Source organism: Kwoniella dendrophila, chromosome 4, assembly GCF_036810415.1.
Source record: "Kwoniella dendrophila CBS 6074 chromosome 4, complete sequence".
NCBI classification, from domain to species: Eukaryota; Fungi; Basidiomycota; class Tremellomycetes; order Tremellales; family Cryptococcaceae; genus Kwoniella; species Kwoniella dendrophila.
Genome location: NC_089479.1, coordinates 532,743 through 554,596, shown reverse-complemented (window position 1 = coordinate 554,596; position 21,854 = coordinate 532,743). Strand labels below are relative to the sequence as shown.

Sequence of the window (21,854 nt, the reverse complement as noted above, 5' to 3'; positions counted from 1 at the left end):
TATCATGACTCTGACTTTGACAGATTTACCGACTGAGGTAAGTTGTTTGGTCAACCTATGCGTTGAGTTTACAAGACAAGATGACCTGACTCTGTATATATAGCTGCTTCAACATATTCACCTACTTGCGCTGAACCCCTTCCTTCCCTGCACGAATCGTTACCTTCATTCCATCTTTGATCACCCTTCGGCATACTATTCTGCATTGTATCTATTGAGGCTATATGCTGTCTACGGACCAAACGAAATACTCACAAGATCCTTGAGACACCCAACATGTACAGTCGAAGTAGCAGAGGAAATTAAGAAGATATGGGACAAGAGAAGGGGGTATGTCAAACTCTTACCAAAAGAGGAGTCGAAGACCAAGCGAAGGAAATCCACCGAGCTTGTTAGTAAAGGCAGTCAGCGCAGAAAGTCCATGTCAAACTCACCTTCGCCTGAACCACCCTCTCGTCAACCAACAGCACCTGCACTCAGATGTGCAGAGTTACCAAGACGACTATTCCGAGATCCGCCTAATCCTTTCGAACCAATCCATCCATTAATCAAATACCTATTTGAGAATTATACCCCTGCACCAAATTCTCATAAAGGTTATCCACTATTTAGGGCAATATTGACATCAAATTATGAATTGGTTACCTATTTGCTGCAAAACGACGCCGATCCAAATATAAGAGATTGCTTCGCATTGGATATCGCAATCTCTATGAAAGATTTAAAGATGGTAAGGCTGTTAGTGGAAAGGAACCTTCCAGCCTCATCGGGCTTAAATCAAAACCCGATCATCCCATCCACGCCTTCACCTTCAAAAGAAGATATTAAAAAAGGTAAAAAAGTTAAATTAGGTGATAGGATCGAAGTTGGGACCAGAATGGTGGAAAAAGCGATAGAGAAGGGCTCAAAGGAGATAATCAATTATTTCGTATACGAAAAAAGTAAGTACATCCTCTACTACCCATCAGTGTATATATACAAGGCTAATCCTTTTCGCCATTCAGAGGTAATGCCACCTCTTCACTCCATTATGAAAATCGGAAAGCCCGATAGCACCAAAATTTCTAAACATCAAAAACGCAAGAAACCTTCAGGACCCTCCTCTAGAGCATGACATAGATTGTTGTAATATCAGATCGGAAACGGAAATCATTCACTTGTAACCATATCGTATCATGTGTATCATTAATGCATTATAAGGTTTCGTAAATATTCCGTGTACCGACTGATACTAGATGCTAAAACCTAAGATTATCCCCTAATATTACTCAGATATGGTCTAAAATACAAGATGCTCGCCAGATTTGATGAAAGAATTCACTCCTCATCTTCTTCCTCTTCTTCGATAACTGGTGCAGCTGATCGTCCTGGAGGTATACCTCTTCTCACTCTGCTCCCACCTCCACCTCCGCTTCCACTACTACTACCCATACTATCCATCCCTATGCCCAAACCTTTAGGCTCTTTTCCTTTGCTTTTTTCGTTCTCCTTATCCTGCTTCTCTTCTAAGCTAGTTCTTCTACCTCTTTCCCGGCGTTTGGTGGAAGGAGTGGACACTTTCATAGACGCATTAGCGCTCGGGAAAGCCGATGCACGAGTGCCATTCATCCACATTGTGCTTGAACTGCCAATACTACTACCAATTTGACCAAGTCCACAGGCGAATTCATCTTCCTCTTCTGATATCCAATCATCATCTTGTTTCTTCTGGAAGACATCTCGTATAGGCCCTTTCTTCGTTTGACCTTGAGAGTTCAATGGAGATCTAGTACGATGTATCTGTTGAGCCAAAGAGTTCTGCCTACTATCACCCTTTCGCCGGCGATGAGAATTCATAGAGGACGAATCGTTATCATCCAAATCTCCTTCCCCTTCTCTTTTACGTTCAACAGAAGAAGCTCGGCTTGACGCGTTCGATTTGATACTGGATGCAACGGAAGATGGGCGTAAGGATTGATTATCGGCAATGACTCGGTAATGTCGTATCCTTGATGAATCATTCCCACCAGGAGCTCGTCGGCGATAATTATGGAGTGGTGAGGCTGGCGTAACATTTTTGAAACGACCGGAAGCATTGTCGGATACCAATGAAGGGGAGCGCATGGACATGGAGGAACGTCGACTATTACCACGCTGTAGAGAGGTAGCCGAACCAGGTCTGGAGGGGAAGTCTACATATTCTCGATCGGAAGTCGGGGTTTGACTGCCATGGCTTTTCTGACTAGCTCGTCTGTAAAGACCAAGTTCGATATTGTCATGTAAGTTTTGGCCATCAAAGGAAGATCGTCTCGAGTTGACGCTGCTAGACCGACGAGAATGCATGGTAGGTCGGCCATCGAGTGAGGTACGTCTTGAACCCGGAATAGCCAACGGTGTTCGGTTGATATGAGGGGTACGTGCATTAGGACCCCGGCTCAATACGACAGCTGGAGCAATTTTGGTTTCCGAGGATAATGGTGATCCAGGAATATCTCTTTTTCTCCTTCGTTTATCTTCGTTAAAGAGGTGTCGGAATGTGGTCCATAAGCTATCTCGCTTGTTGCCTTTGTTCTGCTTGACAGATCCAGAGACAAGCTGGTCTGCAGTAATCGAGCCAGTCGACGAGGAAGTGGGCATCTCTTCGTTCAAATCAACAGCTGCGCTCAAGTGAGAGCTCGATTTACCGATAGATCCTTGTTTTTCCCATTGAGGTGTACCAAGTGGCGTGCCAACAAGAGGTGGAGTAGGTGCTGAGGTTACGTGTAGAGAAGAAGAGGCGTGTTCGTGTTCGCTATCTGGTCGAGGAAGACTCTTCGGCTTAGGAGGAGGTTTATGTAGCTTGGAGGGCGATGTGCTTCGTCTGTCATCCTTGTGCAGTACAGGCGAATCGGTATCTGAGCGCTCCTTCTCTTCGGTCTTCTTGCTACCAACCCAGGCGGAAGTCGCTCTCTGAAGCATTGACATCGATGGTGAACGCTTTTTGGTCCGCTCTTCATCGTTCCTAGCTGGAGATGCTTCGGGCGAAGATAGCAATTCACGGGAGAGGGCTTCACGAGGAGGGGTGGTAGGTATATGATTTTGAGGTGCGAGAGTACCAGGAGGAGGTTGAAGTTCGAATTGTGGTAGTTTGACTGCATTCAATGCTTCTATCGCTGAAGGATTAGATGACACAGGCAGGTGTTCGGGCGAGGCAAAAACTGGCTGACTGGGCGTGGCAATAGGTGCACCGAGATCCATAATGGTAAAAGAAGGAGTCACTGGGATAGAAGATGTTTCGTTTTTGAATGTGACAGCGGGTGATCCGAATTCGTGAGACTCGATAGTACCTGATTGTTCTTTAGCAGCCTCTCTAGCTTTGCGCCTTTCTTCTCGCGCGTAGGCTGCCGCTTTTTCTCTCTTCTTTGCAGCTGTTGTTTCTCGTGCGACTATGACGTCGTCCGTTTCACCTCGTTCCGCCTGTTTCGTTCGTAATATCCACCACATTGCTGCACTTGAATCGCACGCATCACTCTCCACAGAGTGCTTCAGTTGACCAATGTCCATTCCCATATCATTCAATTGATTCAGTAAGTACTTCTCTGAGGGCGTAGAGAAAGGTACTGGTCGATCTTCATTCAATTTGGTGATATAATCTTCAGGATGGTATCTTTGCCATTGACCAGACATGCTGTGATGGGAATGTCGACGTTCCATCGACATGGTAGAGGAGACTGAGCGACGCTTGGTCCTGGATGGTGTTCGTGAATGCTGAGCAACAGGGAGATGTAATGAGTGATCGTCCAGTACAGGCAGACTTGCTGCAACGTCTTCGCCTTCGTTATTCTCATCCTCTTCTATCTGACCTTCCAAGGTTGTTCTCCTAGCAACTTTATTTTTATGATAAGATCCGGATCTAGGAGAAACTGAGCCTGGTCTCTTAATCGTTGTTTGACTACTGTTCGGATGCAGCAGTTCTAAGGCTTTCTCGGTCGCACTGAATTCGCTACTGTTTACCCGATGTACAGGAGGTGTTTCACCGTCGCCGTCATCCTCTTCAGCTGTGGTTGGTGGTGTGGTATCTGTACTTTCCGCTTGATTTCCTTCACTGTCGGCTACCGATGCTTCGGACGGTTCCGATTCAGCGCGTGGTACCGTAGGCGTATGCATTGATAGCGGAGAAGGTTGAGCCAGATGAGGAGTGAGACGAGATGAGCCGCTGGTAGCATTCTTAGTAAAAGGTTCGGCGAAGAATTCGTCTCCGGATCCAGGACTATTGGGAAGGGGTGAAGGAGGAATAGAATGTGAATCTCCGGCTTGACCTTGGATTCGATCGACGATTGTCATCTTGAACCAAGGATGGGTGAAAATGCCTTCGAGAGTTAGCCGTTGAGATGATTCATGTTGCAACATGCCTCGTATAAGAGATCGAGCCTCTGTAAACGAATCAGTCAATGGTCTCATACATGATGGGAAAGGCACTCACCCTCGCTAAGCCAATCTGGTTCTTCATATTCTCCTTTCATAATTAGTTCTTTCATAACCCGTTCATCATCATCGTCGAACGGTAAACCTCCACATAATAAGGTGTACAGTATAATTCCCATAGACCATATATCCGTTTCTACTCCTAAATATTTTCTCCCAGCTAGCATTTCAGGACTCGCATAACCTGTGGAAATTGTCAGCGTATACCTCTTATTCACGCGGAAATGGAACACATACCAGTTGTTCCACAGAAGGTATCCATTCTTCATGATAATCAGCATTGTGCTGTACTACGACTCCACCAAGAAAACTTACAATCTTCCTCTCTGCCATTCTCTGACAAATCCTAAATCACCCAGCTTTATACGCAATTCACCATCTAACAAAACGTTCTCCAATTTAAGATCTCGATGAACAACTCCTTCCCGATGCATATACCCAACGGCGATAGCTAATTCACCAAACAGCTTTCTTGCTTCTCCTTCCAACAACCTTCCTCTTTCAACTAGATAATCGAAAAGTTCCCCCCCACTGCATAATTCGGTAACTAGCCAAATATGAGATTCTGTAGCGATTATCTCATGTAGGTGAACAATGGAAGGATGATGAAGTCTTCGATGGTGATGGATTTCCCTTGTCAGGTGTGGGGTGAACGACTTAGGTATCTTCTTTATAGCACATCTTGTGCCGGTTAAACGATGAGTAGCAAGATGAACAGAGCCGTATGTACCTACATCAGCAGTAGATCAGTCTGACATCTCATCTTGATGAGTTGGAAACCCAGATCTCACCTTCACCGATGACACGCCCTAGAGTATAACCTCCCACTACCTTCAGTTTATCTGAGTTCAGTTCCTTTGCGAGTTCTTGGTATGCATTTGTTAACTGACGATAGACCTGTCAGCAAGAGTCGATAACTAAGTCGTTGTGACGCTTACCTGAGCAGCTTTATTGTTAGCAGAATTAGCAGTATAGGCATAACTATTTTGGCCTCCTCCACGCCGAGGCGTCGCCATGGTCGAATTATTCAAATCAACGATCCACTGTAACTATCTATGTAGAGGTTGACCAGAGATTCGAGTTGCAAAGGATTAGAAAATCCAACAGATTGATCACTAAGACAGATTTGGTATTGGTGGAGTTATCTGGTCCGGATGGTTAGACGAGTGGACGTCAATACGCGTGGTACTACAGTGTATTTGACTGGGCAGTTTTAGGTAACTTGGCTGTATATGGTGCGTTCGATTATAGCAATCGACGAATGTTGACAAAACAAGCTACGAAGTGGAAAATATTGGTATGTCAATAACAATGCAGTTTCAGGGGAAAATGGATAGATAGGTAAGGACATTAATAATGATGCTGCTTGGTGCATGTAAAACAGAACTAAGTGAACCAAGATTAAGGGTTTCAGGTAATAAGCTATACTAGCTAGTTATATCAGATGTTACAGCTGGTGCTGGCGCAATTAGCCGATATCATATATATTCCACTTACCGATGTTACAAAGGAAGAATAGATGCACTCTCACATTGACATTTGAATGCAATCGAGCAAGAAAGGGTGGCTCTCTGATAGAGAGCCTGTATCTATGCACTAGTACTGATACAACAAGTACAAAGAACGCTCTTATCTTCGCGGACCATACATCAGATTTCTGGCGTTTCCGTTATATCGCGTTGCAATCTAGATGGAGCAATTTCATTTCCTTTGGCACTCTGACCTTGAAAGACGCCCTATAACTAACGATTGATTATTAAGATCGATTGTATGCCCAACTCAGAAACTGCGGAGTGGAAGCTTGATATCTTCAGTCAGAGTATTGCTTGCATATATTAATTTAACACAACACGCTGAGGGATGACGATTGATGGCGAGCCCTATATCTGTACGTTAAGTCCAGAGCCAAAGTCAAAACTCACATAAGCAGCGGATAGCTGATCCACGTCACTCAGCAATCTGATCAAGTAAATGGGCAAGTGTGACGATCTGAAACGTTGAACATGACTGCTCTGGCTTAGACAACTTATGCTGTCTCCTTTCAAGCTCGTACTCCTTTAGTTTCATTGTCACTCATCAACATTTATGAATTGGTGATGACACTCACCAATCCTGTTCAAAATATTCGATTGGATTGATCACTCCTAGAATGTAACATAAATCCGAAGCCCATTTCGTAGCAATCGTCACTCGCAACAGAACGTCGAAGCTATTCCGCCTGCTGCTGCTACATCAAGCTTGGGTAATCCGGTGTAAAGCTTTTGTCACTCAATACAGCTTAGGGTATCTTTACTCGTCACACTCCGACTGAATCGCCTGAGGTGAAGCATTCTGTAATGAAGATGAAGCTCAAAAGCAGGTCTGACGACCCAGCAGACAAGCGACATGACTTTGCGCAGAGGAGAAACGGTAGCTGTTCATGAAAGAGACTTCCAGGTCTCAGGTAGAACGGGTAATTAAGGGTGTTATTAACTGTTTATAAAGTAATTGTGAAAGACAGATAGTTTCAACCCGGTCAAGTGTAAAAGACATCTGATCCGTTTTTCCCTTTGGAACAAACTCTTAAGCGGCCAAATTATTTGTACATCTTGATCACGCATAGATATACTAGCCTCCAGAAGTTTTGCCTGTGGTGCGATTCATCTTTAGCTATCTTCCTTGGTATGAATGCATTCTGTAGAAATCACTCTCTCTTGTCTTGACTGCGACTCATGAAGACCTATGATCAGATACCAGAGCTATTAACGCCCCAAGGATGGGTCAAACGATTGAATCGCTGACCCGACTTGCGATCGGCATGAGTGCAAGTCAATTCGCAGGAAGGAGAGGGCAGAGCAAGAAAGTGCATCTCACCCAATAGCAGGAATTTCCGTTCATTGTGTGAGACAGGCCCTGGACAAGCTGTAAACTTCAGCAGCAAGACTCCACCTTTCAAGCTAAATGCAGATACCGGTCCCTGTTCGCACAGCAATGTCGTTTGGCAACAAAATCCAGAGTGATTGTTGTGCAAATGCTCTCTTTCAGCTGTTACGCTAGAAGTTGACCCAAGAAGAGACACGGTATAGCTCGGACCACGGTGGTATCGGCTGATGTCGCGACAAGAAGAGACTTGCAATAATCTTAATCTTAATGGAAACCGAACATAGAGTCTCGGCCCCGACGATTGGACATCCCGGGCGAGAAAGGAGACCAGGCACGAAGCTAAGTTGTATCTTGCCAATGATTAAGCGTAAACACAGATAAAAAACGATACAGGATATCTTGATACATACCTGTATTTTACTCTTTATAGCTGCTTTACAGGGCTATTAAGCGGTCAAAGGGGGCCGAAGGCTATCTTTCGTTGCAGTGTACGAATCCTGCTACTATATATATATGTTGTCTATAAGTTGAACTATAACTCTAAGTTTTATTTATTTCATCGATTCGTACTCTCTTTTGATAGTTGGCTAGCTGCAATAAAATTACAAAATCCAGAATGGCTCTGATTACCGAGAATGAGAGTGATAATAGACAATTCTGTGAGTGTGCTAAATACCCATTCCTCTTTCCAATGCACAATATGCTGATTAATGCTCGCCTTCATGTTGGTAGTATCGCTACATGAAAGGTATAGTGTAATGAGAAGAAATGCAGGGTTTGGCAACATCGTTATAGCTGTCTTCAAATACCCAAATCAATCCGCTTCTCCTACCAGGTCATTCTTGGAAAACAGAATCAAAGAACTTCAAGAACACTTCCCTTTACTTTGTTCAGATATAAAAGGTGCTAGAACCTCAAAACCATACTTCTCAAAGCGTCAAGATCCTTGGTCAGCTTCCGATATATTGTTCTCGGCTAATTATACACCAAAATCTAGTAAAGAAGAAGAAATAGAGCATGTATATAGCACAGAATTATGGATGCTACCTGACAATCCGGATTTTTATCGTAAACAACAATGGAAAGTTAGAATGTTAACTCATCCAACTCAACCTGAAAATTCACCGGTATATATTTCCCTGGGACTTGATCATGCCCTTGTAGATGGCAGAGGTCTTATCGCAATATGCAACGCTCTTTTCGCTGAAGACATCTCCTCACTACCTTACGAGAAACTGCCCTCGACTACTAGTATGGACGCGACTATCAATTGCAAACCCAGCTTAAGCTATATGCTACCGATTGTATTTCAAAAGTTGATTCTACCAAAATTTCCCAACTTTATTCAATATTACTTCAAATCTCCAGCACCCTGGCCTTCAACAAATCTCAGAGCCAATCCTACCCTTTGTCCTTCTGCCGAATCGATCTTATTCCTCCCCCCTGATCTTATCGGTTCACTGAAGACGGTCGCTAAACAACATAATATCAAGACTTTACATCCTATATTCAAGGCTGCTTTTATCGCTGGTATTTGGTCAGTCTTCGGTCAAGACAAAGCTCAACTTCCTGTACATGCATCTTCACCCCGATCAGAGAGAAATCCTTCCTTAGGACATTCTCATTGTTTACGAAATTATACTAGTTCTTACGGTGTTGATTTCAACTTGACTGGGTCGGAAGATGTTTGGACTATGGCAAAGAAAATGGCAGACGATCTTCAAGACGCTAAAATTCTTGAGGAAAGTCGCATGACCATGGGTATGTTATCATATGTACCTGATGGAGATATCGATCCACCTCACGAAGATATACATCGTCCCACTAAATGGGAAGATTACTTCTTGAACGAAGCAAATTCGCCAACTCCATATAGCAACAGTTTGAGTCTATCAAATCTAGGATTTACCAATCTTCCCAACGGAGCTGAAGATATGGTTTGGGGACAAGAAGCTTCACCATTCACAGCACCATTCAATGTTGGATTAGTTGGTCATCAAGCTGGAGTCAGAATGATCAGCTACTGGAGAGAAGGTTCAGTTGTCGTGAAGGAGGAAGTCAAACAGCTCGAAACAGCATTTGCAACTGTCCTTCGAAAATTGGTTGCAGGACATAAAGATACAACCCTCATAGGTTTGACCCAAGACATAAATTAGACAGGATGTGAAATGATTCAATTACAACCGGTTTGTGAGACGTGTTTATTCAGATACTTAGAATAATAGAAACGAGTACCAATAATTTTCTGCTTACGATCAATAGCTTTTATAATTAAATACATATTTTTATAATCAATTCGTAAACCCCTACCACTAATAATGAAGAGCCCTCATGCATAGACGTCATCAGCTTGAAGCTTCGATTGTACCGTTAGATTGGGTGCGCCGAATCAAATAGGCTACTGAAGGGAATGAGCCGTTACAATCAATGCATGATGTGTCGTTGAATGCAGAATGCGATTTATCGTCTATCTCGTCTGCCTCTATTCCTTGGGTCGGAAGCCCTCCTTTCAGCTTCCTTTAGACGTAATCTTCTTCCTTCTTGACCAGCTATACTCAAAGTACCAATTATGAGTTCCGCCGTTCTCATACTCTGCAATATCAAGGCGTCGATTAGCAAATCAAAACTGAATACAAGAGTCAGAACCACCAACTCACCTCCATGTTTGCAGGTATAGGATATGTGACTATTCTTGGATCTGTATCTGTATCAACGATTCCAACTGTAGGTATATGTCGAGCTGTACATTCACGAATGGCAGCGGTGTTTTCTGAAGGGTTAAGGAAAATGACGAGATCAGGCTTGTACGATTTATTGAGCATAGGTTCAATACCGAAGCTGGAATGCAACATCAGTACGGGCGATATGAACGACTAATGCTAAGATTAAAGACGATAAACTTACAAAGTTTCCGAATTTGTCAAAACACCTGGCATCCAGTCATTAACAGCATAACCGTTATCTTCCAGCCTCTCCTTTGCACGATATATCATTTTCTTGTGCCCTTCCCTAGTGCCAACGATCAACACTATTCCATCTGCTTTAACAACATCTCTAACTAAAGCAGCTGTACGTCTGAGTATCGGTAAAGTCTGGTCGAGATCTATAATTGATAGTCCTGCTCGCTTTCCATAAATGTAAGGTGTATAGGCGGTAGATGTGAGACTGTGAGAGTGACCGAGAGCTGCACCAGCTGCTAAGAGTGTCGATAGGGTTGCTTGGGTAGGTGTAGGTGTAGGACGAGCTTGTGGTGGTGGATTGGCTGATTCAGGAATGAAAAGGGGAAGGTTTTGGCCTATAAGAAATAGTTTCAGCATGTCTTACACACAATTACTATATGTAAATCATTTGGGCATACGTTGAACATTTCGTCTCCGACGCCACTCTCGAGCTTCATTGAGGTTTCTTTTCCATGCTTGTTCAGGTGATTCTCCTGGGTAAGCTTCACCTTTTCCAGGTTTGAATGAACCTTCCGCTTGATTCTGTATAATGCTTGTAGAGGCTATGTTTCGGGTGACTACATTTGATCGCGTCAGTGACATCCTCTTTATTGCTGAATCTTCGAGACTTCAGTAGTAAGAATATGTATATGATGATGTATAATTGGAAGACATACTAGGTCGAGCGACAACATTTGCTCGTAAGACCTTTAAAGCTGATCCACTTGACCCTCTCATTCTTTCAATCCTAGATGAGTGAGATTGTAATTATTGCTGAGGGGATATTCAGCTGCTGTTAGTTGAATCTCTTGCTAATGCTAATGTAGTAGAGTTGATCGTATTGAGGTAAATTAAGTATAGTTATATCACCTAACAAATGTTGAAAATGGTTAGACATGATTAAGTTTTCGATACTTTAACATATTCGACTTTGTCCGGATATGCACGAGGTCAGGCTCATCATTGACAAGTCGCGTGGAATAAACCTGAAATAATCAGGCTGATTAAAAGACGGAATTAAAACTCCGCCACACAGATCAGTCAAAACACCGAGAAACTCCGCCCTATACAGTATAGGGAAATCCCCTATTTTATTTTGGTGGCATCTTATTCTAGTAAATTTGCGTGACTATATACTATAGGTTGTTCAGGTTGTAGCAACTTTGTTACTGTTACTCCATACACTCACTCCTATACGCTCTCGGTATACACGCTTGACTGCTAAGTTTCAGTCAGACTACCAACTCTCTACCCTTTGCTCTGTTTGCTGGACGTTTGCTCAATTCGACATCCGCAAAATCAACTTTAGTTATTTGTTACTCTTCGTCCATCAAAAAAAAGGCTAAAGCCCATACATCAATTACAATGGTCAGTATCCGCTCGCTATCATCACTGGACTGGAATAGATTAGAATAGAAACAAGGACTATCAAGATGAAGAAGAAGGAAGAATACGACGAAGAGGATTCATTGGAGATCAGAGAAAATACATAAAGGAGATACGGTGCTGATGAAATGTTTTACTTTTTTCTGCTCACCCATCCCTCTTCAACGATCATCAACAAAATCACCACCAATACCAAAATTCATATAAACAGGTTCGATACGCCTCTGCCCACATTGTCGCCGGCAACCCTGAGAAGTGTGCGTAGATACATTTATTGGATTAGCTATACGAAAAATAGATTCTGAAGGAGGTTGAAAAAGGCTAATGTTGGATTATCTGTTATTATAGTCGCCAAGGCCCGAGGAGAGTATGTCAGAACTCACTTCAAGAACATGAGGGAAGTTGCTGCCGCTCTTACTGGTGAGTGTTTTGCGTGAAACTATCAAACTTTCAAACTTTCAGTATATGGTATATATATATAGACTGAATGTGTCAACTGACTCTGCTATTCTCATAACTCAGGTTTACCCCTTAAGAAAGCTTACACCTACCTCGCTGATGTCCAAGACCACAAACAAATCATTCCTTTCAGAAGATTCGCTGGTGGTATTGGTAGAGCTTCCCAAGCTAAACAATTCAAGACTACCAAAGGTGTGTGGAAACAGGATTTATCGTTGGAGCGAGATGAAAAATTGGATTACTGATACATTTGGGATTTAATAGGTCGATGGCCAGAAAAGTCTGTTCAATTCATCCTCCGTCTCCTTAAAAACGCCGAATCCAACGCCGATGCTAAGGATCTCGAAGTTGAAGAATTGATCATCAAAAACATTGTCGTTCAACAAGCTCCTAAGACCCGACGAAGAACTTACCGAGCCCACGGTAGAATGTGCGTTTTTCGATACTGGATGTTTGGAAATGAATGGAATCGATACTAATGTCTGACTTTGTCCTTTTTCTCTTATAGCAACCCATACCAAGGTCACCCATGTCACATCGAAATCATCCTTTCTACCCCATCTTCAGAAGTACCAAGAGCTAAAGACCTCGACGTTACCTCAAGTTCAAAGAAAGGAAAAACCGTTGCCGCCATTGAAGCATAAATCAGATAGTATTTAGTTCTTTTGGTAGTTAGGGCGCACAAGGTGTGCTATGTATGATGGATCCATACTTTGCTGCATACTGTTAGATTCATCTAGATCAAGAGCAATCAGTTTTACTTGAGTCAGGCTGTGACATCTGCTTCGTTACCACCGCAATTCGTGTTGTGATGCCTTTTCGAGTTTAAGCAGAATCAACTCTTGCTCTTTGTCCGCTGCCTCAGCTGTACGCCTCATCAGGCAATATCACATCAGCTTTGTTGTAGATAGTCGATTATCAAATGCTTGTGACGTTTCGATAGCATACCTGATTGCGATTGTTTTGCCTGAATTTGATCAGCACTAGTTGCATGTTTGAGAACTGAGTTTCAATTACGTAACCATATTCACCTTTATCGCGCTGAGTTAACTTCGTAGTTGTTATTGATTTACCTTCTTTTCTTTTCTTTCCTCATCATGCTCCCAAAACCGAATTTCTATCGTTTAATACTACACAAACAGTATGAGTCAACAAGGTCCTCCTGCCGATGCCAAACAAGCTCAAGCTGCAGCTTTAGCGGAATTAGAAGCAGCTCAGAAGAAGAAAAGACAAATTGACGCGACTCTAGTGCGTTTCATTTGGTATAATGTCTTCCTTTATATCGCTAATATGTTTTCGTCCTCTAGGCTAATCTCGAACACTCTATATATGCGTTTGAAGGTAGTTACCTAGATGAGACAGCAGCATCAGGAGGTAACATCATAAAAGTAAGTGATAATGACTATGGAACAAAACTAACAATATTAGGGTTTCGATAATTACCTTAAACCTCCCCCAACAAATGTTAATAAGAAAAAGATAGAAGTGACAGAAGCAGATAGATTGTTTAGTACAAGTAGTGGAACTTATCAACAGGTGCGCAGTAATTACTACAAGTGAAATTATCAATGCTGTAAATGCTGACAGAGAGCAGTTACTTTCTCAATCATCGAAATAAACCTTACCTGTACTTCACCTTATGATATTTCCAATATTACGACAACAAACAATTCACCCAATCGTATGATCATCAGAGCCTTGCTGCTAAAAGACAGTATGATGCCGAAGTTATTGCCATCAAGAATGTCTCATCAAAATGAATTCAGTCCCACTTCTACTATATCTCAGTTCCCACCACCTTACTGGTCTCGCTATAACGTCCGAAGACACAATGTTCCTGTCGTAGAAATACCTCAACATCCTCAACGATATTCGGTATGAACCCATGGACTGACAACCGTCACTATAATTTACTCTGACCGTCGTCAAACCCCTGAATACCTGTCGAGCCTTACCTGTGATCTACTATACGTCGACTTCTTCTTTATATGCTCTGAACAGTTTCTTTAGGTATCCCCAGATAGCTTGTCATACACCCCTTAGAGGTAATCCCTTATTTGGAGCTGAACAATGGTTAAAGGTTCTTGCGAGGTAGAGATTGAGGTCAACGGGCCGATACTATGCCGTCAGTGACAAGCCCTGTAGATTATTGTAATCCCAATAGATCGATTCGATTTAGATTCAATGCATCAATCGTACAAAGCATACATATTGTTGACCTTACGGTTAATTCTGATAAAGACAATTTCTTACGCCTCCATGCAATCCCGACCTGTCCATGGTATAAGCTTGACTAGTTGTCATTTGTTGGAACAACGTCATATCCAGCTCGAGTTTGCGCACCTGCTGCGGGAACATCGCCTGTTTCCCCAAGTTCTGGTTCATGAGGAAGGTGGATACTGGCAGGAGGTGGGAAAATGATTGGTTTGACGAGACCATTGAACACAAATGTACCATATCTATTCCTAGTCAGCTTAATATCCCACCTTGTCTACAACTTACACTAGCATGGCGAAACCGGCAATTTGAAGGACTGAGAATGGCCAAACCAATTTCTCCCAGCCTAAACCTAAACTGACCACCCATATACCCAACGTTCTACAAGTATCTACGGTACTTCTAGTAGTTGCACTAACGCTATGGGTGACACTTAGACCAAAGAAGTTGAAAGCGCCAATACTGAACATGATAGCGAAACATGAAAGATAGACTGTAGGTGTTGAGATGATTTGATGCCATCCGCGAGGCATATCGAAATATGGTGATCTATTTCTGAAGAATATATGGAGGATAGGCATAGCTATGAGGGTTGTAGTTAACCCAAAGAAACCTTCCAGAGTGACAGCAGCTAAAGGTTCCACTTTGTAGTGTGACATGATCTTTTCTTCAACAACGTATTGACTTGCGGTAAAGATTTGAGCGAAAAGGATAAGCATTACACCTAAAGCGACACGAGCGGGATCATCATCGGGTCTTTGAGCCATAGTTATAATCAAATGGATAGGGTCTGTAAGCTGTTTCTTGACCAAACTTCCGGAAAGACCAACTAAGCAAACACCTAGAGTAACAATTACTAGTGCTGACCATTGATAAAGCCATAAATGTCGTCTAAGAAAAATCACTGAAAGTACTCCAACCCAAAGTACCAAAGCACCTCGGGACATTTGATAGATAGATACAGGGGTAAGGATCAGACCAACATTCATCAAGGTTGTTCCGCAGACTAATCATCAGCTAAATTCAACCTCACGATACACTCACTATCAAAGAAAGCAGGAAACCACATCCAGCAGACTCTCCACCCAGTCAATAACACGTCATCTCTAACTGCTATTAACGGTTCAGTTTCGACTTCCTCTTCATTGATAGCTGAATATGATTGAGGGGTTGATACGTGACCTAGTGGCAACCGAGCCAGAATCCGAGTGAACATCGAGGCTTCAGGTGGTGCGATCACCTTATCGGCACGACTGCGATAAGACAGTAATAGAGGGATGAAACAAAGGAATTCTCCCGCAAACATGCTGAAAGATTAGCTGAACTCGCCGCTGAGCTGAACCTACTTCAACGTTTGCCATACCTGATTATTAGCTCGATTCTGTACGGAAGGAGACTCACTGGTTGTTCAAAGTCTAGACGAGGTCCGGGGGCATTCGATCCACAATTCTCCACACATTCCATATCTTGGTACTTTGATCTATTTATCAACGCTATTCGCTGAGATGCGAACTCACAATAAACTATTTGCACATCCTGTAATGAACATCCCCGCAACCAATGTAGACACTCCCATGCTGGACGGCATATTTGCTGATTGTCGTTGTTATAGTATTATGTTATTACAGTTAAGTAAGCGATTTATACGGATGAAAGAGGATAGAGATGCTGAAATGAATGAAACCGAATGTAGTAGCTCATGAATCAGAGGACCGGAGCGGCCATGATTATAACCGGTCATCTCCATTGACACATACAGTAATACTAGTAGTACGTACCACATGCATCAAAAGTCTTATGACTGAAATCATCAATCCCGTAATGCAGGCATCCCATTTCCGTTTTTAATAAAAAATGCATTCGTGTATTTGTTGCAACAAGGTGATAAGGCAATAACTACCATAAAGACCAAAAATATATGCTAAATGCTAATAAACAAACAACTGAATACGTGTACGTGTTGCGAGAACGGGTATCTATGATAATGCAAGGATATATACCAGAAGAAATTGCGAAATTGATTTAAGCGACCAGCTTGTCCCATTCCTCCATGAGCGCCGAACCGATTGCTGGGAGATGAAACCATTAGCTACTGGACATTTTCAACGCTGTTGACGATATTGCACTTACTGGGCTCAACCTCTGTACCATCTCTTGAGACTTTGACTTCACGGTCAGAGTTCCAAGGGTTTCGTAGATGCCGAGTTTTGTTGAAAGCAATGGGTGCAACTTTGACCCATTCGATGCGGAAGATATGCCCTCGACTTTCTTCCATGAACTCATCATGTCCTTCTTCTTCTTCCCGTTCTGCTTTCTCATCCGGAGTAAGCACTGTATCTTTTCTAAGAACACCTTGATCATCTTTGGTGGGTTGTCGCTCTGATCCTCCAAGCTGCTCTTGATGATCAGCTTCTTCTTCATTGGTAGCAGGGACTGGAGGGAAGTAGTCGTGTTGTAGAGCTTTAGGATCAAGGGTTTGAGCTCTGTATTCCGGGGCAGACTGGATTGATTTGTTATTGTGAGCTGCACGATTACGGATATCGGATGGATCAGTCCGACGTGCTCCCAGAGCGTGTTCCACATTTCCTTCTTCGCCAGGAGTTATCTCGCCTGGAGAGCTTGCGGCAATATGACTTTGTGAAGGGGTGAGGAAGAACGGCGGACGTGTTTCGGAATCTGTTCCTGTTGGTCTACGAGGTAAAGGTACAGCAGCGGATTGCGTTCTTTTTGCCTTTTCTTTGCCAATAGGCTCAATCATCTTGGCGAACCCGAAGAATTCTCCAGACCGATTGGCACCGAATATGAGGAAAACTTCTTGAGAGGTTCGAAAGGCTTGATCTGGACAGAGAAAGACGTTAGCATATCTATTTGTACGACGGGTAGTAACTCACCTAATATAGGTTCATTGTGACGTTGTGTTTTCCATGTACCGGTTTGGACAGATTCTTCTAGTTCAGCCTAAAATTTGTGAGCTCAGTACCGTCTCATAGTAGACTCACAGTCGTCAAACTCTTCAATATGAACACACGCCTTGGGAAATTCTTCGTGAGGAAACTTGAATTGGTACTTGCGAAACTTCCGCTAGATTGATGTTTACCATGTACAACTCCTTCTTTTATTACCGATTCTCGACGTCGACCTTCCCCTTCAGGAGGATGTTCTAAGATAGCTGGACTTGGAGGTACTGAGTTTGCTCCTGATGTTGCAGAACTTACGGACGCATCACTTATTTGTCGAGGTAATTTGGGTGCTTGCTCTTTGACCCAGGCTCTATGCATTCCTGTACCACGCTGAGCACCTACACCGGATCTTAAATCATCATCCTTCCGTCTAATTCTACACAACATCCGAGGACATCTAGGATCCCAAGGTCGTAGGGATTTTCCGTTGAAGAATGCGACGGCCCTATCGAGATCGGTTTGTGATGAGAGATTGACGAAAGCACATGAAGATCTAGATATTAAGAAGATTGAAGAGGGACCACGCCAAGGTTCATTGTCGGTATCTGGATTGATTAAGGGAACGGTATTATTGAAATATCTCCATAATTCCTCGTGGGAAGTGTTAGAAGGTCTGATTGTCAGCTAAGCAACTCATTGATTTTGACACTCACACATTGCCGACCCACATAACCCAGTCTGACCGACGAGCTGGAGCTAATGGATGATAAGCCTTTCTTTCTTTTTCCTTCTCCTTTTCTTGTGATAGAGTTGCAGCTTCTTTCGCTCCTCGAGATGGCCCACTCCATGACTGTCGGTTATTTCGACGAGAAGCTTGAGACTGATGATTGGAAGGGGACTGAGTCCACTCGTTCGGCCTGGCTTCCATCGTGGCCTGCTGCTGCTGATAAGGGGTGTAGAACCCGAACGATGATGGAATGGATGGACTAGTCCAAGCAGAATTAGGGCCGTTACTATATGAACCTCTTGGAGTGCCATGGAAACTGCCAAACTCTCTTCCTGAGCCGTGCTGTAAAGGTGGGGGTTGGAAAGCATTTGAAGATACTGCAGGACTCATAGGTGGGCTAGTCCATATACCATATTGACCAGCTACTGGATGGATAGAGGGATTTGGGAATTGTTGAGCATATGGCGAATATGAATATGCGGGATGTTGAAAGGTTTGTTGAGGTGGATAGAAATTTTGAGTGTATGGCTGGTAAGGTTGTTCTTCTGGAGGAGGTTGATAACGGTGATAAGGGGGTTGAGGTGAATCGATATGGAGATTTTGCAGCTGATTCTGCAAATCGGCATCTAACTCTTCTTCATGAGATTGCAGGGGGTCTATTTCATGGGCCATGGTTAGATGAATATCAATCACTATAAGATGGTAGATACTTACGATGCAACCCTCCCATCGGGTATTGTACACCTGGTCCTTTGCTCATGTCCTCTTCTGATATTCTTCTAGACTGGATAGATGGGAAGCTCGGTGGTCTATCAGGATTATTCGAATTCATTCTAAGTTGTTGACCATTATTGTTGAAATGCTAAAAAGTTTTAACTTTTGCTAATATGATATTACTGTGATTCAATGTTGAAGAAGAATATTTTTGAAATTAGACGAATGAGGAACGGGGGCGTCTGAGACACGATTGCAGGAATTTGTATTTAAATCTGAGAATTGATGATTTGAGGAATGGAAGAAAAAGATGTCTATGGAGGGCAAGGGATTACCGGAACAAAATTGTCCGAAAGCGACAATGACAACTAAAACTTCTAAAACATCTTACACCTTTGGTTGACTTTGGTATAATAATTAGTTGATTCAGAGTCTGACTATATTGTGAACGAACTTAAGCCCGCATCTATTCGCTCTCTTTACAAGCATCATATATATATGTATATGAAAATTCTGGAACTGTATCATCGTTTGTAGGAATTCTGACGATTTCTTGGAAGAGTGACGAGACCTGAAAAGAAAATGGTAATTACGGATATTCAAAGGAAAAAAAGGGTCTAGGGTTTGGTAATACCCAAGCTGAGACTATTATAGCACTCAGACATCGACTAGACGTCATAGTCGTAGCTTTTTTTCCAACGAAGTCTGGTCTTTTCGTTAACTGATATGACACTACGATACTGGTTTTGTGCTTGCCATGCAATATAGAATCAAATCCTCACTAGCCCCTCAATAAGTATAAAGCTGCCTATTCTGATCGCCTTACGCAAGTCTATTTCTGCTGAATCCATGTGACATGACAGGGAAAGTAGTCCCGTAGTAGAAGTCGTTAATCCCGTAAGGTAATAAGGTAATTGCTGCACGGCAAGTACGCTATTATTGCTATTGTGGTTCTCTATCCCATTACTTCAACAAGCAAACAAGTCACCATAAGGCAAATTTTCACCAAAACTCAGGACATGTATAGAGTTATCTTGCCTTGCACTGCCAGTAACAGCAAATTCAGTCCAGTTGTCATCGAATCAGATATCACACTCACGCTATTACCTTATTACCTAACAGCTTTAGGTTGAATACGAGAGACGATCTATCTTCATTGACTATCTTGATCAGATCACCAGTTTTGACGTTCCACATCTGAAATTCAAAATCAGCGAAATTAGCTCTCTGACACCACCAGGTAAATACTTGACACAACCCACCCTTATGGTCTTATCATAGCTTGCGCTCAGTATCACACCAGCACTCATATTCACGGTAACGCTTCTGACAAGTTCTTGATGACCTTCGAAGGTGTTTAGTAAATCGCCACTGGAAGCTGAATATAGTTTGACTAAGTTATCTCCACTTCCTGTGACTGCATGATCACCCTGTGACGGTTACAACCACACCCTAGATTAGCTGACTGTTATCGTCAACAGTTACAGACGATTTTACACAAAGATGGGAAGGGGCTTTCTGAAAGTTGATTCAAGAAATCAACTCACACTCCATTCTACGCAAGCTATACCCCTGCCCTCACCACCTTCTCTTATGACTGAACCACTTTCCAGATCCCATATTCTCCATGTACCGTCACCACTCCCAGAGAGAATTTTAGACTTATCTGAAGACATTGATAGCGAGTTGACAGGTTGAGAATGTCCAATTAAACTCCTTGAGATCTCGAAAGTGTCCCTTGAATATACGTTTATCACGTTGTCTTTGCCTGCTGAAACGATATAATTAGGCGATACAATCACTGAGAGGACTGTAGATTTGCATTGTATAGTAGCGATCTTCGTGATCACTTCTGTAGCCATAGGTGAAGCTGAGCCAGCAAGAAGTGATAAATCCACTTTCCATATACCGACAGTTGTGTCGGATGATCCAGTCACCAAAATTCCTTTACCAGTATCATCTAAATCTATATCCATACAAAGAACACTACCTTCATGTATATCTTCTTTCACCCACACGGATTTCTCTTTATCTGCTTGTAACAAGTCATATATGCGTATAGAACGATCTCTCGATCCTGTAAATATAAAGTTATTGAATGGGGCTAAACAATAGACAACTTCTCTGTGTCCCGTTAATACTCTTGGTATAGGTAGGTAGTCTGGATCTTCTATCAATTTTTGAAATGTAAACCTTGATCTGATCAAAGTCGGATAATGTATAGGTATACTTTCTTCGCTCATCCCGTCCTCATACATATTGATCGATAAGGGTTCTTCTGCTTGACATGATACTACAGCTTGATCAGCAGGATGAGGTACCCACTTCTTGCCCTTCCATTCACCATTTGGAGGATGTTCTAAAGCTTCACCATTCCGCTGAGCATTATCAATCAGGTCGAATCCCGCCTCACAAAACACTTTAAGCCATAGTATGGGCGTTCTAGATAAATCAAAAAATCTCGTTGAGATCAAGGATACAAGGTGTAGTTGAAATATCGTTGGAGGAAGTTGAATTAGGATGTGAAGTAGTCTATATATAGTAATCAAACCGTCAATGAATCACCCTCTCGAAGAAAAGGTTAAATCAGAATTATTCAGGTGATACCGCTATAATCCCCTGTCAGGTATACGATCATTCTTGACTGATCCAACTTACAGTTCATCTGGTAGACTCATTAATCCAGTATCTAAACTATTGTTCACCTGATCTTTACTGAATTCCTCCCTGGCTTTTCCCTTCGATTTAGCAGGACTACCAAGTGTCAATTCTTTCATTCTTTCCGCAAAGCTCAATACACCACCCGATATGCCTGCACTGACATTCACATCATCTTGGTTTCCTTCCTCATATCCATCCAGCCGTCTAACAGGAGTTTGGTGTTTGTGGATAGGTGTACCAAGTTGATCTGTTGCCGAAGGACGCAAGGGTGATCCAGTTCCATTACCTAAACCGAAACTAGCGAATAATCCACCAAATCTCCTACGGTTGTTTGCTTCTGTTCGTGGTGTTGACGAAGATGCTTGACCTACTTTGGAAAGTAATTGATTTTGACCAGACTTAGGTTCGAGAGATTTTGCCGAATTTGGAATGGTGGAAGTTGACGTCGAAGATAAAGTCGAAACGTGAAATGGATTTGAAGGGTCGTTCATTGTTTATTCTACCATTTGGGGTACTGAATGAGTATCAGATGAGCATAGTCTGATA

The 21,854-nt window shown here is 42.6% G+C and overlaps 10 protein-coding genes across 10 annotated transcripts; 4 read left to right on the top strand and 6 right to left on the bottom strand.

Moving 5' to 3' along the window:
* Window positions 1–421: 421 nt before the first annotated feature.
* L201_003341 (uncharacterized protein) lies at window positions 422–1,114 on the top strand (the record flags this gene model as incomplete). The annotated part of the gene is made up of 2 exons (XM_066219096.1): window positions 422–941; window positions 1,005–1,114. The coding sequence occupies 2 exons, from the start codon at window positions 422–424 to the stop codon at window positions 1,112–1,114; spliced, it is 630 nt and encodes a 209-aa protein (XP_066075193.1).
* A 203-nt stretch (window positions 1,115–1,317) lies between these two features.
* Window positions 1,318–2,109, bottom strand: L201_003340 (uncharacterized protein; the record flags this gene model as incomplete). The annotated part of the gene is made up of 1 exon (XM_066219095.1): window positions 1,318–2,109. The coding sequence occupies one exon, from the start codon at window positions 2,107–2,109 to the stop codon at window positions 1,318–1,320; it is 792 nt and encodes a 263-aa protein (XP_066075192.1).
* A 515-nt stretch (window positions 2,110–2,624) lies between these two features.
* L201_003339 (uncharacterized protein) lies at window positions 2,625–5,459 on the bottom strand (the record flags this gene model as incomplete). The annotated part of the gene is made up of 7 exons (XM_066219094.1): window positions 2,625–2,636; window positions 2,713–4,391; window positions 4,442–4,627; window positions 4,681–4,706; window positions 4,759–5,173; window positions 5,235–5,328; window positions 5,382–5,459. 7 exons carry the CDS (start codon window positions 5,457–5,459, stop codon window positions 2,625–2,627), a joined length of 2,490 nt encoding a protein of 829 aa, XP_066075191.1.
* A 2,462-nt stretch (window positions 5,460–7,921) lies between these two features.
* Window positions 7,922–9,461, top strand: L201_003338 (uncharacterized protein; the record flags this gene model as incomplete). The annotated part of the gene is made up of 2 exons (XM_066219093.1): window positions 7,922–7,964; window positions 8,038–9,461. 2 exons carry the CDS (start codon window positions 7,922–7,924, stop codon window positions 9,459–9,461), a joined length of 1,467 nt encoding a protein of 488 aa, XP_066075190.1.
* Window positions 9,462–9,765: 304 nt separating this feature from the next.
* L201_003337 (uncharacterized protein) lies at window positions 9,766–10,982 on the bottom strand (the record flags this gene model as incomplete). The annotated part of the gene is made up of 5 exons (XM_066219092.1): window positions 9,766–9,897; window positions 9,963–10,143; window positions 10,210–10,600; window positions 10,664–10,822; window positions 10,922–10,982. 5 exons carry the CDS (start codon window positions 10,980–10,982, stop codon window positions 9,766–9,768), a joined length of 924 nt encoding a protein of 307 aa, XP_066075189.1.
* A 627-nt stretch (window positions 10,983–11,609) lies between these two features.
* L201_003336 (ribosomal protein L22) lies at window positions 11,610–12,733 on the top strand (the record flags this gene model as incomplete). The annotated part of the gene is made up of 6 exons (XM_066219091.1): window positions 11,610–11,612; window positions 11,842–11,887; window positions 11,979–12,050; window positions 12,153–12,281; window positions 12,354–12,519; window positions 12,598–12,733. The coding sequence occupies 6 exons, from the start codon at window positions 11,610–11,612 to the stop codon at window positions 12,731–12,733; spliced, it is 552 nt and encodes a 183-aa protein (XP_066075188.1).
* A 499-nt stretch (window positions 12,734–13,232) lies between these two features.
* L201_003335 (uncharacterized protein) lies at window positions 13,233–13,849 on the top strand (the record flags this gene model as incomplete). The annotated part of the gene is made up of 4 exons (XM_066219090.1): window positions 13,233–13,337; window positions 13,397–13,477; window positions 13,563–13,625; window positions 13,784–13,849. 4 exons carry the CDS (start codon window positions 13,233–13,235, stop codon window positions 13,847–13,849), a joined length of 315 nt encoding a protein of 104 aa, XP_066075187.1.
* A 533-nt stretch (window positions 13,850–14,382) lies between these two features.
* L201_003334 (uncharacterized protein) lies at window positions 14,383–15,894 on the bottom strand (the record flags this gene model as incomplete). The annotated part of the gene is made up of 4 exons (XM_066219089.1): window positions 14,383–14,548; window positions 14,592–15,168; window positions 15,351–15,559; window positions 15,824–15,894. 4 exons carry the CDS (start codon window positions 15,892–15,894, stop codon window positions 14,383–14,385), a joined length of 1,023 nt encoding a protein of 340 aa, XP_066075186.1.
* A 434-nt stretch (window positions 15,895–16,328) lies between these two features.
* Window positions 16,329–18,765, bottom strand: L201_003333 (uncharacterized protein; the record flags this gene model as incomplete). The annotated part of the gene is made up of 6 exons (XM_066219088.1): window positions 16,329–16,375; window positions 16,437–17,144; window positions 17,198–17,254; window positions 17,317–17,879; window positions 17,935–18,589; window positions 18,648–18,765. The coding sequence occupies 6 exons, from the start codon at window positions 18,763–18,765 to the stop codon at window positions 16,329–16,331; spliced, it is 2,148 nt and encodes a 715-aa protein (XP_066075185.1).
* An 850-nt stretch (window positions 18,766–19,615) lies between these two features.
* Window positions 19,616–21,799, bottom strand: L201_003332 (uncharacterized protein; the record flags this gene model as incomplete). The annotated part of the gene is made up of 5 exons (XM_066219087.1): window positions 19,616–19,691; window positions 19,747–19,844; window positions 19,910–20,077; window positions 20,195–21,179; window positions 21,306–21,799. The coding sequence occupies 5 exons, from the start codon at window positions 21,797–21,799 to the stop codon at window positions 19,616–19,618; spliced, it is 1,821 nt and encodes a 606-aa protein (XP_066075184.1).
* Window positions 21,800–21,854: the final 55 nt, after the last annotated feature.